Genomic DNA, 19,968 nt, shown 5'->3' on the forward strand with positions numbered 1-19,968 from the left:
CATCCGGACCTGCTGATTTAAATACATCCAGTCCCTCCAGAAGTTCCCTGACTAGATCCTCACTGACCCTTGGCCTAGGTGCGCCTCCCCTGAGGGGGGCCTAGTGTGGGGGCTGATCCAGTCCCTGCTCAGGAAAATGGAGGCAAAGAAGTCGTTAAATAGGTTAGCTTTGTCTTCTGGTGTGACAACCAAATTTCCCAGCATGTCCTGCAGGGGCCCCACGTTACCCGGAACCTTCTTTTTGCCTCCTATGTATTTAAAAAAGGACTTTTTGTTGTCCTTGATCCGGGTAGCTAGTCCCAGTTCCATCTCCACCTTGGCCTTCCTGACTGCCCGCCTGCATCCCCGAGCAACCGCAGTATAATCCTCCCTGGTGATGGCCCTTCCCTTCCTTTGGGTGTGTGCCTCCCTTTTAGCTAGAAGACATTCCTGGATGCTTTTGGTGAGCCACGGGGGCTTTTGCGCCCTCCTGCTCCCTTTTGATCTGTGTTGGGATCATCTCCCTTTGGGCTTGGATGATCGTCTTCTTAAGGAGCGACCACTCTCCTTGGACACCTGGCTCCCCTCCCATCCGGGACCTCAGTGCTTCCCTGACTATTCTCCTTAGCTCATTGAAGTCCACCCTCCTGAAATCTAGGGCTGCTGCTTTGCTGCAGGCCTTTGCCACCTTGCCCTGGATTGTGAATTCCAGCAGGCGATGATTGCTGTCACCCAGGTGGTCAAGCACCCGCAGCCGCCTCACCAGGTCGTCACACCAGGTCCAACAAGGCGTCTCCCCTGGTCGGGCTGTGCACCTCCTGGGTTAGATAGAGGTCCTGCATTCTGGCTAGGAACCTATGTGAGTGGTCAGACCAGGCTGACTGCTCTTCCCAGCAGATGTCTGGAAAGTTCAGGTCACCCATGATGACCATGTCCTTTGACATAATTACCTCCAAGAGTTGACTTAAGCACTTACAAGGAAAAATCCTGTAGCTCTTCCCCTTGGTTGGGTGGTCTGTAGTAGACCCCCACCGTTAAATCTCTTTCCCCTTGACTGCCTTGTATTCTAACCCAGAGCACTTCCATGCCCCTCCTCTGACTCTGTGCTACCTGGTGAGGATGTGTATTCCTCCTTAATGTAGAGTGCCACACCCCCACCTTCTCTCCCCATCCTGTCCCTCCTATACAGCCTATAGCCCTTGATATTCACTGCCCATTCATGCATTGGGTCATGCGTTGGGTCTTGTTTTGTATACACTCAAGTGATACGGTCCTAACAGAACAGAGGAGGGAAGGGGAAGAGAATAAAATGGCAGCTGTTTACTATTGCTGCCAATTAAACTTTAATAGATGATATGGCAGTGAGTAAAGGTGAATGCACTGAAGAGCAACTCTGTTTAAACCAGAAGAATAGATGTTTGAGTATTCATGAGGGGGGAAAAAAAAACAAAACAACTAAGCTCCAGGATCTGGGGATTCATAGAATCACTGAGTCGGAAGGGACCTAGACAGAGTCCGACCCCCTGCCATGGGCAGGAAGGAGCACTGGGGGTGGCAGGGGTCATAAGACCCCAGCCATGTGCCTATCCAGTCTCCACCTGAAGATCTCCAGGGAAGGTGAGAGCACCACCTCTCTGGGGAGCCGATTAACTTCCTGGTTTTGCTCAGAAAGTGTTATCTAAAGATTCTGACTAGCTGGATCTAGAAACTGAAGTAAACAGACTACTTTGATTTTGAATGTTTTCCCAATGAAAGCAGTTAGTGGGTACAAAGATAGTGCCCATCAGTCATAGCCATGAGTAAAACCCACAGTAAAATTCTGAGCCACAGAAGAGGCAAAGTGCAAGATGCGTAGAAGGAAACTGTTCTTAGTAACACTCTACTTGGCTTGTTCTAGGGGCCTACCATAGTAGCACATGAACTCTTTGTGCACGTAATTTGAACCATTAAATGGAAGATCACCGCTACAGATTTACTACTTATTGCTAGCCCCAACGTAGGCTGAAGGCAGGGCAGATTAGGCCATACCAGATTCAACATGCAGAGCCAATCTGGTGGGGCACTGCATGCATGTGCCTTGTGCTGCCCCCACCGTGCTATGTGCAGTGCATGCAGATTTTCCAGCTCCATGCACAACACATTCTGGCCCAGTTTCAGTGCTCATTCTGCACATAGGATGCTCCACCAGACCAGCCCTGCATACTGGCTCTGGGCCAGGTCCAAATTGAGCCCCAGGCTATCAGCATACACCAGAGCCAGCACACAGGGCGATCTGGCATGACACCCAACCTAATGTGTGCCCTGTGCACCACATACAGACCAAGCCCTAGTACTGGACTAGTGTGTGCATGCTACATGCAGCACTGGGCTGGCCATGTGCACTGCCTGCAGCCAACATGAGACAGGTGCTTCATGCAGTGTCTCATTGAGCTTAAAGCAGTGTCTCGCTGGACCAGCCCTGTGCACAGACACTGGCATGGCCCAAACCAGCCCAGCCCCAGAGCCAGTCCAGTGTGCACTCCAGACCAACTTCTTGTGCCAACCTTATGACAAACCACCTATGCCAGGTCAGTCCCAGACCCATGGGCCAGATCATACAAAACTCTGCAAACTATATTTTTGACACCCCTAGACTACAGCATAAAAGCTTTAGATGATATAACAGCCAACAGAATAAGTGCACAGAGTGAAAAATGGAAAGACTTGGTGAATGATTTGTACAGTGTTGTCAGCAAACCTGTAACTCAGAGGTGTTCTGTGGTCAAACTAAATTTTATTAGCTTTTAATTAGATGCAAGCTGACACTGACTAAAACAGATCCATTCCTCGTTTCCCAAAATATGCTTTATTTGAAGTTAAACTAACACAGTCAGACCACACCTGAATATGTTGCGACTAGCCATCAGAATTTAAGGTGACATGCTCACCTGACAATAGGAGCTTTTAAATGCAAATTAAAAAGCAGCACCAGAGACAGGAGACAAGGATTCCTCCAAGACCAATGCAGTGAACTTTCATCTCTGTTTAAAAGTTCAGAACTCATCAGGACTCGTTTAATCTAAAACCTTTTCATAGCACTCGAAGTGTACGAATTACATTTGCACTTCATTTGCAATTTACACTGTGAAAACAGTATGAATGGAAACATTTTGAGCAAGTAAGTAGAAGCATCAGCCTAGGCAGTATTGAAATGTTGATGTAGATGGAATGATCCAGGAAACTGCATAGTTGGTTCAAAGATAAGTTTTTGAAAGCAAAGTGATCTGATGAAAATGCCGTGCATTAGAATCATAGAAAATGAGGGTTGGAAGGAACCTCAGATCATCTAGTCTGATCTGGTAAGTGCAGGACCTTGCCCTCATCCTTGTTGAACCTCATGAGATTTCTTGTGGCCCAATCCTCCAATTTGTCTAGGTCACTCTGAATCCTAGCCCTACCCTCCAGTGTATCTACTCCTCTCCCCAGCTTAGTGTCATCGGCAAGCTTGCAGAGGGTGCAATCCATCCCACCTTCCAGGTCACTGAGGAAAATATAGAATACAACCCCTGGGACACTCCACTTGATATGGACTGCCAACTAGACATCAATACATTGATTACTACTCTCTGAGCCAGATGCTCCAGCCAGTTTTGTATCCACCTTACAGTCCACTCATCCAGCCTATACTTCCTTGGCTTGCCTACGAGAATGTTGTGGGAGACCGTATTAAAAGCCTTGCTAAAATCAAGGTATACCACATCTACTGCTCTCCCCGCAACCACAGGCTCATTCTGATAACATAAAAGCCTTAGTGCGTCTGTCTGTAATGCTTTATTCGCACTCTGGTTGTCTTGGCACCCAATCACAATGTTGACTGAAACAACCAATCAGAGCCCTCTGCACATACAGACACACACAGTGGAGTGCCACCAGGATGGCAGGGGCTGAAGGGCCGGAGCACACAGGCGAGGCTAGTGGTGCTAGCCTCCTTGGAAGCAGATGGCAGGGATGGAGTGGGACTGACGGGCTGGAATGGGGGGGGGGGGGGGGGCAGTGTCTCATGAAGCCAGTGGTGGAACGGTGGCACCACAGGGCACTGGTGGTGGTGCTCTGTCCCCGCCTACCCATCCCCCCAGTCATTCATAACAGGCAATTTGTTAGTCTCATCATAGAAGGCAGTAAGGTTGGTCTGACATCACTTGCCCCTAGTAAATCCATGCTAACTGTTCCTAATCACCTTCTTCTCCTCTGAGTGCTTAGAAGTGGATTCCTTGAGGATCTGCTCCATGGTTTTATCAGGAATTGAGGTCAGACTGACTGGTCTGTAGTTCCCTGGATCCTCCTTTTCCCCTTTTTTAAATATGGGCACTATGTTTGCCCTTTACCAATCATCTGGGACCTCTCCTGATAAATCATGAGTTTCCAAAGATGATGGCCAGCAGCTCTGTAATCACATCAGCCAACTTTTTCAGCACCCTGAGGTGCATCCCATCCAGCCCCATGGAGTTGTAAATGGACTTCATCCTAACCATGCAATGGGTTCCATAAAATATCTGTCACAAAAATCATTGCCTGAAGCATCAGATTACATATTCTGGATCTGAGCAGCATTTTTCCTCCTTTTCACAGAAGGAACACTACTACTGACATATGAAAAAGGGGTAGAGAGGGAAGTGTTATGGTATAGGTCCTTTGAACTTCAAACAAAGAAAAAAAAAAGGCAGGGGCAAGGGGTTCTACCAGAAACAGGGAAGAAAAGGATTTTGTAACCAAGAACTGCTTACCTGGTAAGTTGCTGGATACAGAAAAACCTATACATGTCACTGGTTAGGTTCTATAACCCCTCCCTGCACAAATGAGGGTTTGCAAAGTAGCTGGGGTTACAAAAGAACTACAGTTCTTTAATTGGGACTGATAGGGTGCTCCAGCTGTTTGCTGTGGCTTTTATTTCAGAAGGTGCTGTGTTACCTGTAGTAAACAGCTCTGAATTCATTCAGCAACTCGGTGAAAATGAAGAAATTTGAGAAACACCTTGATCCAGGTTCTACTGTATTAAGCTTCTTAATAGTTGGGATAGTTTCCATATAGCTGTTGCCCAGTATCTTTGGATTTGTCAACACATTTTTGGATACGTACTGCAGTTTTGTTTAGTTTCCCCTCCAAGTTATATTTCATCATTAAAATATGGAATCCTTTATGAATGTGTAACTGTCAATTTATCATTTTGGGGAAAAGGGCCTCATTACCAGATATAGCACCTAAAGTATGTTGACCTATTTTCATCTATCAAACAAGTTATTTCTCATTTTGAAACTACACTTAATGTTTACTGCACTTTACTGACCAATTAAAAAACATTTTTGAACTGTGTTTTGTTCTCCCACCTCACCATGTAACAAAGTTTTTACACAGCTCAAATAAAAGCCATAGTTATGCAGACACACATTCCTCTTCCATGAGTTTGTACAAATGGAAATGACAGGAATTAAGTAAAAAGAGGTACATAAATGGCAATAGAAGTGACTGACCAGTCATCACAAGTGGCTAAAAATGTGTGCTCTAAACTCACTGTAACAAAGAAAACCTGTAAAAATACTGCAAGAGAGTAGTACCCCCCCCCCAACTCCATCACCACTCCTTAAGGTTCTTTTAACTTCTCTTATTTAACTCTCCTAGGGCAGGCAAATAGAAGGCAACTCTTAAAAAGTGTCAACACACTGATATTTACAATAACATACAATATGAGCTCAGCTGTTTACGGTAATTCTAACCACTCCAAAAATTAAAGTATGAAAGCTTTTCAAATGACTTGAGAACCACGTGCCACTAAAACAGAATGGTGATTTTCTCTCTCTATTAAGGAGAAACTCAACTTCCTGATTAGTCCCAAATCTTACTGTTCTTCAGTTTATTGTGAAATCAGTTATTGATACACAAGGTGTCTTGGTTTTCATCATCTATATTATAGCAGTTCTTCATATGTGACATTCTGTTCTCTCAATAATTACTTGCGACATCTAATCTCTTAACAGAGCATGACTGTTACAACTACATGGAATCTTTCACCACAACCCACCAGGTATAAGACCTTACATTTTTTCATGTCACATCCAAGATCAAGTCCATAAGTACTTTCTCACTCATTGCGAGTGAAAACATCAGTGAAGAAATTTAATAGTAATGATGACTAACAATCTCAATAGATTTTTAATTCAGAGCATCACACTATGGTTAAAATTAGATGAAATACAAAGGAGTATGAAATTCTCCTGCATCATGGTCCCAATAATAAAAGTATATTCTTCCCCTCCCCCAACATACGGCATTTCTCACTAATGTTGACCACCATCCTTTTCCACCATATTTAAATATGTTGGTACAATTTAAGATGTCCTTTATTTCTACTTCCAAAAGACAACTTTGTTACATGAGCATGAAGACTTTGAAGATAGATAAGCTACAATATCAAAATGATTACTTTGCAGTGTTACTTGCAATTGTAACTACCATTTGAGTTCATGTAAACTTCTCCATACAGGTCCTTTTAAAAAGAAAGGCATCAAACCCCACCAGTTTGCAAATGTGTAAGCAAAATTAAACCATTCATCTGATAGCTAACAAATCCTGACATACTACGAGCTTCTCAGAGTTCATTAAAAATGCATGCGTGAGATACTCCAGTAACAGTCAATGTATGCCAGACAACAGCAATATTTGATTTTAAGAATTTGTAAATGGCTAAAAAGTTATCAAGTAAAATGAAACCAGAGAAAAACATGAAGACCAGAATTTTAACACAAAACAACTGTAATCAAAGAAGTGACAAACTTCAGTTTAAGGCAGTGGTTCCCAACTTCATGATGAAGCCTCCACTTGCAATAACCACCACCTCCAAAGTCCTACTCACCAGAAGATTACATGATGCTTGAAGTGTGTGAGCTTGCCAGTGAGGTCCCTTGGCCACCATATTGCTATCACTTCTGACTAGCAAAAAAAATTGCAGTCTACCAAGTAGATGCATGAATCTACAATACTATGCAATTTCATCTATTGGGAGTTGCAAAACAAGGGATGGAAGGCAGAGATCTTCTGAGAAACAACCTGCTTGGGTATGTTTATAGTAGAATGCAAATTTGGTCCAGGATTCCATGTTTTACCTACTCTGTGAATTTTTCCCTACCCCACACCCGCACAAGCTCCTGGCTTGTCTTCCAAGTGATTCATTCCCCAGGTTGGGAAACACTGGAATAGTGATTACTTTACCTATAGACCACCATAACTGAAATTAGAAACTTGTATTAAAACTTAACCTTCTCTCTTTTCTCCCCTCTTCTATGAACATTTTCTTTGTAAAAATAATACCTGCAAATCGCACTGATACAGTAGTACTTATTTTAACTTGTATTATGAATAAACTGCACATGCTGTTTTACAGACAATATATTTGTAAACTTGCTCATGCAAAATTAGTGTGCACAACAGGGATATTACTTTTCTAATTCCCCACACCTTTAAAAATGACACGTATTTATGTCTGTATTTTAAAACTGTCCCCAAACCCTCAGTAATAATAAATCTTACACAGAAGAATCTCTCATCTGCCAGCCAAATCAATTTATGTAACTAAAACAAAAAAAGAATAAAAGTTGTACAAAAACATGGTGGGTTTTTACAGGAAGAGAAACTTAATAAAAAGAAAAAACCATGGTCATGAAATTTTAACATTTTAATCCTAAACATTACGTGGCAAATGGATGTTGGAACCTAATTTCCATACACCATGCACTTAAACTTTTTATTTCCAAATGTGGCCAAATCCACTAAAACATGAGTGCTTTACAAACTCTGGATTATGGAAATACATTTCTGGAATAAATGTAAGAAAAGCAACAATGGGAAAAAAGCCAACTGTTTCCATAAAGGTAAATAAAATGGAACAAGTGTGAAGATTAGGTATTTTTCCATTTCTTACTTTTAACCTGTCAAATCAGTGCATCATATGGTTCAACGTAATGGTCCCCATTTTGAACAAGTATCTAACTAGTGTCCATTGATTCCAAGTTAGTGGATGATGAATCTTTTTGGATACTTTCGAAGATGGCTGCCAGCTCAGGGTTAGAGCTTATCTGTGACTGAAATTCACTCATTAATGGACTCTTCTCTGCTTCTGGAATAGTTAGAAGTGCTGCTACTGCCCTCATGGCAGATCGCTTGAGTTCATCTTGTTTTTCAAACTCCTGTTTCACCGAATTTGCCTTTACCTGGGGTAGGAGGAATAAAAGCATTTAGGAAGTTTAATTTTTCTTTTTTTATATATATATATATATATAACAGGCACTTTAGGACATTTTTGTTTTTATGTATAAAACACTTTCATTAAACAGGTATCTGAAATGGTTTACTACTGTACTGGCTGCAATGTACTCAAAAACTGAAAAAGCAAAGAGCCCATCACAGGAGACTAGAAACCTGTAAACTAATGTTTGATGTACTTAAACAAAAAAATATTACAAATAGACTTGTCTTGAAAATAGTAGAATAGGCAAAAATTAGTACTAGAGGAAAAAAAATAGCCAATCCATATACCAATTAAAAGCAGAAGTACCCAATCTTCATTTAGTCAGGTCAGCAGCATTATAAAAATTAAATGACAGCTCTAGGCATATTTACCAAGCCAAATTTTTATAAAATGTTAGAACCTCAATGGCATTGCCATGCAAAACTTTTCAATCATACAGATATTACTTCATCACTAAAAAAATTTCTCAAGTCCATCACGTGAAACAAGAAGCAGAATAACTGCAAAAAGTGAGTAACAAAATGAACAGGGGAAATTTAATGCAACATCTAGAAGTCCTGGCCATGAACAAGGACACCATTATGCCAGGTGCTGAATAAAACATACTGCCTCAAATAGCTTATCATAAAGGTAAATAAAGCATTCAGAAAAGGAAAAAACAGCAGTCTTATGCCACTCCTTTCATTTCATACTGCATGTTTGCCCTTTCAGTAGCCAACTGCAAGTTTTCTGTAACTTTTAAATCATTGTTAAAAATCATAGTAACACTCAATATTCCATATTTCATTTACATAATGAAACTTGAGTTTGCCAAGTGCTGAAACAGCAGTGAAGCTTCTGACTGACCTCAGACAAGGTAAGCAAATGATCCAGGGATATTTACATTAGCATGTATATTCAGAACAGAAGAGGAATTTCCATTAGAAATTGCACATATATACCCAAGTCCTTCAAAATATTTTATAAACTTTTTCAAATTATAACAATTCTTGAATATAACTTACCAAACCATGACAGACTAAAGGTGTACTGTGTGTGGGTGAAGGTACCACTCTGGGCATCTTATCTTACAATACAATTTGATTATAAAGAGTACATTCATGCAAACCTTGTTGAAGCCTAGTTTACAACTACAGGACAGAATAAATTCATAATGATAACTTTTCAAACAGTACTGTATTTTGGATTCAAGACACTGATTCAGTCACACTATTTCTATGACCTTTTTTCTGTTGCTGTGTTCTATTAATCAAGAGTAGTTATAATTAAGACAGTACCTTTGTTGTACATGTGGCACGTAAGGGTTCAACAAGTCTATCCAACCTCTGTAGTACTGCACTTGGACACAGGGTAGACAGTCTCACCAACATTAAAAATGTTAGCATCTAGTTGAGGGGAAAGTCAATTCAGAAACAAGTTATGCCCTTTTCCTCTACAGCAATACTTAACGTAAATAGAATTCAAGCAGAATGGATCATTTAAAAAGAAAGACTGCCTGATGATACTTGTCAATCAGCCTGCTGGTCTATTCAATATTTACATAAGCAAGAGTACATCATTGCTTAGAACAGAATGCTCACATGTAAAATGTATGAGATGATAGCCAACCTTAATATCATAGTGATCCTTCAAGCCATCTTCAACATGGTTTAAGAATTCAAATATGTCTAGTCTATCCAAACAACTATCTAAAAGCGTATACATGCACTCAAAAGCAGCTTTTCTGATGTCCAGCCCATCATCAACTGTATGCTTAAATGGTCCCATTTCCACCTGCACACAGAAACAAAATGTTAGGAAGTCATATTTAAAAGTCCTCTTAATTTTTGTTTAGAGGTTTTTCCTGGCTCACCTACCTCTCTTATTAGCTCCTTTCTCACTTTTGTTTCATTGTAAAGATGAGGAAGCACAGTATCTAAAAGGTCCCTTATTAATGATGGTTTATTGTGTGCTGCTGAGTTAAATGTCACTAGAGCTACTCTCCTTACATTGAGATCTGGGTCTTCCAGTGTTTTCAGGAAGTCACCTACAATCATGGAAATAAATCAGTTACAAAACAATTTTTTTAGTTTGTTAATATTATAAATATTTCTCCATATTGGGTTCATGTTCAGCTTTTAATAGCGAACTACTTAACGTGAGTACAGTTTTAGGTGAATAGAAATGGCCATTGCTACTTTTAGCCACAGTGCACAGAACTGGCTATAATGTTGTGACTTAATATACCATATATCTGGACTTTGGGTTCAGCATTATATACATTAGTATCACACTGAGAAATAAATAGCATTGTAACAGAGCACTTACTAGCAGGGGCCTGAGTGGCAGTTAGGCAGCCTACAATGCCAATTAGGCAAAGTTGCCTGATTGGGAGCAGGGCCCAGCTGTGCTCTATTAAGAGCTGAGCCCTGAACTGCAAAGAGGCAGCAGCTACGAAGCAACACTATCTGGCTGGGCTGCTGCTCAGAGTACCATCTTGGAGTTAAGGGTTGGGATTATGGGGAAAGAGAATGCCCCAATGTCCTGGGCATGACCGAAACTGCACCCTGCTGGAGATGAGTGGCCTGGTGGCACTGTCTGTGGTGGGACAGTCCCTCAGAAATGCCAGGCCAGTTACAGCCCCAGTGAAAGGAGAGTATGGGGCACCTTCTAAGCCCAGCCCCACATCCCTGGTGCGTGAGATCAAGCGGGGGGAGCCCAGACTCACCTAGAGTACTGAGGCAGGGCCCAGGTTGGTGGAGGGACCAGTGACAACACCCAGACTCTTGGTGAAAGTCTGAGGCTGCAAATAGAAGCCAGCATGAAGCTCCAGGGGGTGGGGCCCTGAGCCTTGAGGAGCTATTAACGAAGCTCCCAGGGCCAGAGATAAGGAGATAGCCCAGGGAGGGCTTGGGGACAGGGCTTGAAGCCCTGATTCCAGAGGTGTGAGGTTAGAGCCTCAAGAGTGTGCACAGGGCCTGGGGCCCAGTGTATGTGTGTAATGAGAAAACCCAGGGTGAGCGCGCTAGGACCGTGAGGGTGAGAGCGCTGGTGGGAGTGAGAGTCCCACGTGAGACTCCAGAGCTCGGGTTCCAGTGCTAGCTAGTTGGAGGAAACATCTGCGAGACATGGGATATGATAAGGGGAGGTCAGAGATGTATACATAGGCCCTTGTCATCAGGGCAGAGACATGGGCAGCCTCCCGCCTGATTACCATCGGATAATTATTAACATCAAGGCATGGCAGGCAAGAAGGTGGGAGGCTGGCCCTAAGACAAGTGGGTAGGCCTATGTTTAGACCAGCCCTGGGGCACCCACTTGTTACAAGCATATTATGCACAAAAGTACCACTGATTTCAATTACCACTTTCAAAGTGAACTTATAAACTTATACCATTATTTTTCGCTGGTAAGCCTTACATAATTAGTAAAAACAAAACAAAACAAAGAAAACGCTATTTGAAGTCATCTCTATCCTCCCCCACTAATTTTCATAAAACCTGTTTACAAGTGTGCTACCATCCACTCTAACATCAAGGAGTTGATACAAATGTAATTCTAAGAAACCTACCAAAGTGTATTTAAATACCTTTGCTACTGCATGTCCTTAACTTATAAGCGAGCAAATTTGCTATTGCATGTCCTTAACTTGAGCAAGCAAATGAGTAAGAGATTTCAAACCTATTAATGAAAAACTACTTCCCAAACTCAACCACAGTTAACATTCAGCCTTTGCAGAAATCATTTGTATTATACTTCCACAATAAGGTAAACGAGACAAGAATTTTGTTTTAAAGTTTACCTCACATTATAGCCAGTTGCTGTGAAAAACAGAATATAAAAAGGGAAAAGTAAAGGACACCTATTCCTACATACAAAGAGAAACAGGAAAAATGAAGAAAAAGAAGCAGGACAAAGAAATACTGATACTGATGGAGGTCCAATGACAGCCATTAGGTCTGGTTCCTTGTTCACTAAGCCATTACAAGAACTCTGATTTCTTTTAGGATTTTTTCTTGCTCCATAAATAACAAATGATTCTAAAAGGAAGCATCTCTGATTTAGAGGCTTGCGCATCATACTGCAACCCAGTCTTGATTTGAAAAAAAAAAAAAAAAAAAGTACACAAACATTTCCAATACAGAGACTAGCTAGTCACACCATGAACAAAGAGTAATTGAAAATGCATGATTTTGAAAATATGCCAAATGTTTTACATTCCTACAAGACCTAAGAGAGTAGGAAGTATAAATTTTCTATGGATGTTAATCAATCATGGCAGGTTTGGCCTCAATGGTTTGTCATGAACAAAAGTAGATCTGAGGATTAAAATCATATAGCAATACAAAGCTTGTTTTTTCATGCCAAATATTACCTTAGTGCCAAATATTATGTTATTAACAAATCAAAAAGCACAATTATACAGCTCAGATTATTTCCTCAATAGGTATAATAATTCTAGAGTTCAGTAAATCTTAAATTTTAAAAGAATGACACAGCTATGCTTGAATTTATGATAAAATGTTTGGAAATAGTTTGAAAGTGTAGTATTCCTATACAATTGCAAGCAAATGCTTAGCAATTTCTATCATGACCATAGCTCTGAGTTCCCATGATCTACAGTCAGTGCAGAGGCAGAAGAGGATCTTGGAGTCATTACTGATGCCAAATGAACATGGGCTGACAGTGTGGGGACGCAGTCAGGAAGGCCAACCGCACGTTGTCGTGCATCCACAGATGCATCTCAAGTAGGTCCAAGGAGGTGATCCTCCCCCTCTATGTGACACTGGTCAGGCTGCAGCTGGGGTACTGTATCCAGTTCTGGGTGACGCACTTCAGGAGGAATGTGGACAACATGGAGAGGGTCCAGAGGAGGGCCACTCGCATGATCTGGGGGCAGCAGGGCAGGCCCTACAAGGAGAGGCTATGGGACCTGAATCTGTTCAGCCTCCACAAGAGAAGGCTGAGGGGTGTATCTAGTGGCCTGTTACAAGTTAGTCAGAGAAGACTAGAAGGCATTGAGGGAGTCCCTGTTCCCACCAGGAGTGACTAGAAATAACAGTCACAAGCTGGCAGAGGGTAGATTCAAACTAGACATCAGGAGGCACTACTTCACTGTCAGGGCGGCTAGGATCTGGAACCAACTTCCAAGAGAAGTGGTGCTGGCTCCTACTCTGTAGGTCTTTAAAAGGAGGCTAGATGAACACCCTGCTGGGGTCGTTTGACCCCAGTACTCTTTCCAGCCATGGCAGGGGGTCGGACTTGATGATCTGCTCAGGTCTCTTCCAACCCTACTAACTATGAAACAGTGAAATGTCACTATTGACCCCAAATACTTCAGTCTACAGCTTATAACCGATACTAATTGCTATTAGTAAGAGCAAAGTGACAAATTCCAGAAACTGGAAAGTATTAATTTTTTTGAAAAATGGATTCTTTAAAATGCACACACTTCAACACAAATATGAAGCAATTGCTTGAAACTAAACTTGTTTCAATTTTTTTAAAAAAGTGCAAGAAACATACCTATGCAATTCTTCAACAGTGGATCTATGGGTTGTGGATGATCAGAAATCGTGAACTTCACAGCAGTAACTACTGAGCTTCGAGCATATGATGATCCTGATATGAAAACATTAGGAAGTTTAAGGATTAGGAATTACTGAAAAAACAGGACTACTAAATTCTTTCACTGCAAGTGACTTTCTCTTGGGCTCCATTTCAAAATATTAATTTTCCTAAGGATGGCATTTGAGATTGACTTCTGAATAATAAGAATAAAACAATTGCAGATTGCCTAGCACTATGTTGTTTTTTCTTCATATATGTCCTATTACATTTTAAATGAAGAATAAAAATTCGAAATATATTAAAGTCTACATTCTATACAATATTAATTAAATAATGGACAACTTGAAACCACATCCCAATGCATTCAACACAGGAATTCTGTCTTACATGGCAGCAAGTATAGAAATGTTTGTCAAGTCTTACAAATTAATCTGGAGTACTGAATTACATACAACAGACGTACTATATTTACTTGAATACACGATGATCCTGAATAGAAGACCAACCCCCCAATAAGTTATAATTTTTTAAATCAGCTTTCAGGTATAGAATCTAATTATTGGAAATTTGCCATGACTTTGTCTCCCTTCCACTGCTACAGCAAAGAAATAAGCTTGGGGAATCAGGTGGCCCCTTACCCCATAGCCCCCCTAATTTTTTTCCCCCTACAGCCACTTCTCACTTTTACTATCAGCCCTTGCTTTCCCTGAGTACCTGAAAGTGAGAGGCAAATTTCAAAACACTGACATTGAAATAAACATGCCTGTAGTAATTTAGTTAATTCACTATTTAGTGTAGCACCACACTAATCATAAGTGACAGGTAAGAAACAGGCCAACAGAGCTACTCTGGGTGAATTATTTGAGGCCTGGGTCAGTGATGTCTGCCATACATTTAAGACTGGCAAAGAAACCAGGATAACTGGAAATGGGAAAGGCACAGCTAAGCTGCAAGTGAAAAGGAAGCAGAAATGTATGCAATGTAGTGGCTCACCATGACTTGAAAAACTATTGGATCTGAGCGGGGACTGAGCACAATGTGCACTACTATACATCTTATTCAGATGAGTTGCACTAACCTAGCCATGTAGCAAGTTTCCATTAGCATGTTTGCCCAGCATAGCCACGTGTTGGATAGTCATGTTCAATGTTGGTACATTTAATCCACTTCATAGTTGGTTCCCATTACTGAGCACATGCTGCTTTTTGGAAGTGATTTAATGATAGACAATGTATTTAATCAGGGGTTTTTTGTATTCAAGTGCAAGATAAGGGGCTTTTTCCCCATGCTGATTGGGGAGAGGGGAATTCTTGTCCTTGTATTCAAGTAAATATAGTGTTTACTCCTTAACCCTCCTTATATTTCACAATTATTCTGATACGCAGTTTAGGAATCTTTCAAATTTATCCCACTGCCAGTGGCATAATAATAATGTCTCCATCTTATTCTCTGAAACCATTTACATACTTTATAAGAACTCTAACAAAAGCCACCTTCCATTGTCAAAAACAAGGACAGGAAAGTCACATTGACTTATTTCTGAAGCTTAAGGAAAATGTTATACTTTTAAAATGCTTAATTTTTCAAAAGTATAAACTGGACAGTAATTCAGTTGAACTTTATGTGAATTGTGACTTTTATCACTTCACTACTCTATAAATGTTATCTGAAATTCAAATGCATTCATGAACAATATGTAAAATTTTGTTAGCTTAATTATATGGGCCGCAATGGTATGGAAAACAACAGTCCCACAGAATTCAAAAGCACACCTTTTCAACAATAAAATATAAATATTTCATAGCTTTTGTACTGAACTCCTTGGAAGAAATTTTATATCTAACCTCTCTCTTAACAGGAAGCCAATATTTAAATATATACATAGGTGAGTGTATACAAACATATGATATGAGTAACCACTCACCTGATGCTAAATATCCCTTGAGCCGTGGGAGAAGAGTCTCTGGGTCTATTAAAGTAAGCTTGCCCAAACATTCAGCAACAACATTCCTTGTACCCTCTTCTGCACATTCGCAGTGCTTCAGCAATAAGGCCCAGATGTTCTCAACATATGGTTTCAGACCTACCACTGATGCTGAGCTAATTATTTCTTTCAAGGAATGCAGAAGAAGGTACTGCCTCTTAGGTTGACTAGTTATTTCTTGTAATACAAATGGTAGATATTCAGGAAGATTACCAACACTAATACTGCCCAGTGCATAAGATGCTGCAGACTTCACTTCTTCACTAGGAGAGGAGAATGCTTCTAATATTACAGACTTGAGCTCAATTTGTCCACTTAGGTCAATGTGATGCCCAACTTCCCCAAGAGAAAGCAAAGCTAAAAGACGAATGGAATCCGTAGATCTTGAGTTCTTGACATCTTGAATGAACTGACCTACTACAGCGGGTCCTTCTTTAGGGCAAGCTCGTGTAAGGGCAGCTACACATTTGGCAATGGAATAATAAGACTGCTTGTGAGTAAGTGCTGTGCTCTGTGAATACACTGGACCCGTTAACATACGTAGTAAATCCATATATCCCAAATTATTTGTTCCAGTCACAACCAAAGCTTGAAAAAATTCTAGCATGGCACTAAGTGCTCCACCCTGCAGTAGGGGTGATCTCACCAGCCCAATAAGTTCATTGAGAATGGACCCACTGATCTTTGACAGGGAGGAAGGATACACTTTAGCCAGTGTAGTCAGAAAACTGATTGCCATCTGTGATACATGCATATCACTCTCACTTATGAGAGGTGGAAGCTCATCCAGGACTGCATCAATCATTGCAGCTGTCAAGCTGTCACTGTAATTTTTAATTAATATATCTAGAGCAGAAAGCGTTCCCAGTTTCAAAGCTCGCTGGTTCTTCCTGAGGAAAGAAGCAAGAATAGGAACACCTTCCCCAAGGACTGGCCTGAGATCTATCTTCAAAGGAGAGCCAGCAATCAACGTCAAGGCCTTCACTGTAGTTAGCCGAGTAATCTCATTCTTCAGTCTCTCCAGGAATATCTGAAGTGTATTAGGCAGGTCAGTACCCAGATTATCACCAAGGCTACAAATAATCTGGCCCATGCAAGATATTGCCCTCTCTTTTACTTCTTGATCAATATCAGCAGCCTTCAATCTCTTGATCGTGCAAGTAAATAAATCTTTGATATATGGAGTAGCATCAAAGGAAGAAGGCTGGTCTAAAGGGCGAATGACCTTCACAAGCTGTTGTGTAACCAGAAGTGCCTCTGAGGTTATCTTGTAAAACGGGTCTCCAACACAAGCTACAACTGGTGGTACCAATGCTTGAACATGAGGATGGAAGACTTGGGGAGAATGGTTACAGAGGATCACATACAAACAAGACAAAGCATCTATCTTCAGATTAGAAGAGCTTGATTTGTCATTCAGTGAAAAAATTATCCCTGTAAAAGAAAGGAAACACTGTTATTTACAGGCTGGGTTTTAACACAGAAATTTCCCTAGTCTTGAAGGGACTGCAGTCAAATCATGCTGACATTTTCTGCTCCCAAACCCTATTTTATGAAAGCTTCCTTTACACTTTAGTACTAAAGAAATCAAAGAAACCTCTTCTACTAAACCCACTTAATGCCCTTTTCTTGTCTAGTAGAGAACATTTGGAACACAACTGTTCAAAATGACTGTACTTAAAAACACACACATACACAGCTACTTTATAAGACTGAAAGAAGTTTAAAGTAGTACCTGGAACTAAGCACTGACATTATACATTATATTACAAAATTGTTTTACATAAGTTATATAGAAATTAATAGACGTTCCATATGCCTAAGTTTTCTTTTGAAAAAGATATCATCAGCTAAGCACTAAAGAGTTTCTACCTTTTTTTTTTTTTACAGGAAATTAATCTAAAAGAAAAGCTTTTTGGCTTTGGCAGTGTCACTAATAAAGATTCTGCATATGCAGGAAAGACTAAAATACAGGCAGTATTTCACCCCAAATAGGTGATAACATGGGTAAAATTGGCCCTGCAATTAGATGCAAGATAGCCATTTATACACCAAGAGGAAAAGAATTCTGTTGACCTTGTCACAAACAATATTGGCTATTTGTTGCTAAGGGGAGTAAGATTAAATTTCTCTAAAATATACACTCAGATTCACATCAAGCTACTTCAAGAATGGCATTTTTCTTTTAATTTTACATTTTAAAGCTTTTCTTTCTTTAAAGTTATCAAAATGTTTGAAATCTAACTCACTGCTAATCTTACACTAGCCAACTGCCCGTCAAGAATGACTGCCGGGGGGGGGAAGGGGGCAGAAGGCAGGCAGGGATGGAGTCCTATGCTCCCTCCCTCCTATCCAGGCCTGCTCCCCCCTTCCTTCCTGCCGCTTGGGGTCCAGGTCTGCTCCCCACTTCTGTACCACAGTGGCAGAGGGAGGGGAGGGGAGGAGCGGGCTCAGGCCCAATGTGGGGGGTGTGGGGGAGGCCCACTGCTCCCTCACCATCGTGGTGGGCTGCCTTCTCCCTCTCCTGCAGACCCACTCCACTCACCCCCGCCCCACACTGTGTCAGCCCGGGCCCACTCTTCCCCCCACCCCCCACCATAGCATGCCTGCTCCTCCCCCTATTGCTGCCACATCTGCCCTGCAGGCAGTGACAACAGAAAGGGGGAGAGGCAAGCCAAGGCTAATGCTGGTGGCCTGGCCCCACCCGTCTGGGGTCCTGGCCCCACTCCCCCCGACTTCCAAGGAGCAAGGGGGGCAGGCAAGCTCCGGTGGTTTCACCTCCCCCCCACCCCACTCCATCATCACCGCCTCCTCCTGTCCTAATGCTGTATTCGCACTCTGATCGGTTGTTTCAGTCAACCAATCAGAGTGCAAATAAAGTGTTATGGACAGACAGACAGAGGCTTTTATAATATTAGAATTCACTAGTATGTTTTTCATACCTGGAACAAGTACAGGAACATGTTGCGTCAGGGCTCCAGGTAACACATTTACCAGCTCAGTTAGCATGTTAAAGCAACACTGACGAGTCTTTACACTTTTCTCCTTCATCTGTTTGTGTAAGGCTTTAACTATATTGGGAACCTGAAATTATTACATGCCTGTTAATTAGTTTAGCAGTTATCACTTCCTTTGCACAATTACTCTAGATCATGGGGGGAAAACCCATCTCCCTTCACTTTGATTCTTTAGATAAGCTTTATTCCCATTTAAACTGACACTGAAGATAAAGTTTCATATGTTCAAATCAACCCATATACTGAGAAATTTTAGGAAGATTTAAAATTAATCTTACTTAGCTAAATATCAGGTTTGTTCTTTTATAAAATCTTTACTAATAAGTATTAATTGTACCACTGTACTAAAACAGTTCAGAGAAAGTGTATTTTGTCTGCACTACCACACCTCTATTGTTTCAGAAGTGTTCCAAAAATCTCTGCCTTCTTCGTAAACATCATGTCACTTCACTTCCATTGTATGATTTCTTTTCATATTTTGAATTTAGTTGAACAGTTATAATAGCAGATAAAACAGGCAGAATTCAGTGCTTCGACTCCACAGCATTCTTAGAGAGGACAGTGAAATCTTCAAGTCAGGTAAGTGCTTCTGAGTCCAACAGGTAATTCCAGTTCCCAAATCAATAGCAGCTTTAGGGGCCAACTTATCCTACACCATTTTATATGTGCTGGCATACGGGCTCTGACCATACAACTCCAAACTCCATGGTATCAGAGGAGTAAAGAATAAATCATTTTGGGCCATCAAAGAAACAAAAATGATGGCAGCTAACCTGACTCTGAAGCATTGTCAAAGGTGTCTCTCCTTGTTCCATTGCATCAGGATCACAAAGCCAACTCTGCACAGGTCGAGTTTGTTTTAAAAGAGAAAGATATGCATGGAAAACATCTGCTTTTACATTCTCCTCACGCTCTTTGAATCTTGCTATCAAAGCAGGGGACACTGTCTTGTAGAATTCTGGAAGCATTTCATGCCTTGTGCTAACCACTGCATCCAAGCATTTAGCAGCTGCACGCCTCACTTTCCAGCTCATATCATCATCATCACTATATTCATCATCACTCCCTTGAAAAAATAAAATAAATTAATCACATGGAAATTCTAAACTAGACAATTCAGGCCAAGTTTTGTACAGAATGGTATTTTACCCATTTCATGC

General features: G+C 41.1%; 1 protein-coding gene across 1 annotated transcript in view; it reads right to left on the reverse strand.

Annotated features, from left to right (window-relative positions):
- Positions 1 to 6,321: 6,321 nt before the first annotated feature.
- CAND1 (cullin associated and neddylation dissociated 1) overlaps positions 6,322 to 19,968 on the reverse strand; it is a 49,339-nt gene continuing 35,692 nt past the window's right edge. The window contains exons 8-15 of the mRNA XM_019543260.1: positions 19,582 to 19,874; positions 18,734 to 18,875; positions 15,732 to 17,225; positions 13,763 to 13,858; positions 10,114 to 10,283; positions 9,866 to 10,030; positions 9,535 to 9,642; positions 6,322 to 8,219 (exon numbers count right to left, since the gene is read on the reverse strand). Of these exons, the coding sequence (XP_019398805.1) occupies positions 7,995 to 8,219; positions 9,535 to 9,642; positions 9,866 to 10,030; positions 10,114 to 10,283; positions 13,763 to 13,858; positions 15,732 to 17,225; positions 18,734 to 18,875; positions 19,582 to 19,874 (2,693 nt within the window). The 3' untranslated portion in view covers positions 6,322 to 7,994. The remainder of the gene's footprint in view (positions 8,220 to 9,534; positions 9,643 to 9,865; positions 10,031 to 10,113; positions 10,284 to 13,762; positions 13,859 to 15,731; positions 17,226 to 18,733; positions 18,876 to 19,581; positions 19,875 to 19,968) is intronic.

Source organism: Crocodylus porosus, unplaced genomic scaffold (genome assembly GCF_001723895.1).
Source record: "Crocodylus porosus isolate Cpor-Errol unplaced genomic scaffold, CroPor_comp1, whole genome shotgun sequence".
Taxonomy (NCBI): domain Eukaryota; kingdom Metazoa; phylum Chordata; order Crocodylia; family Crocodylidae; genus Crocodylus; species Crocodylus porosus.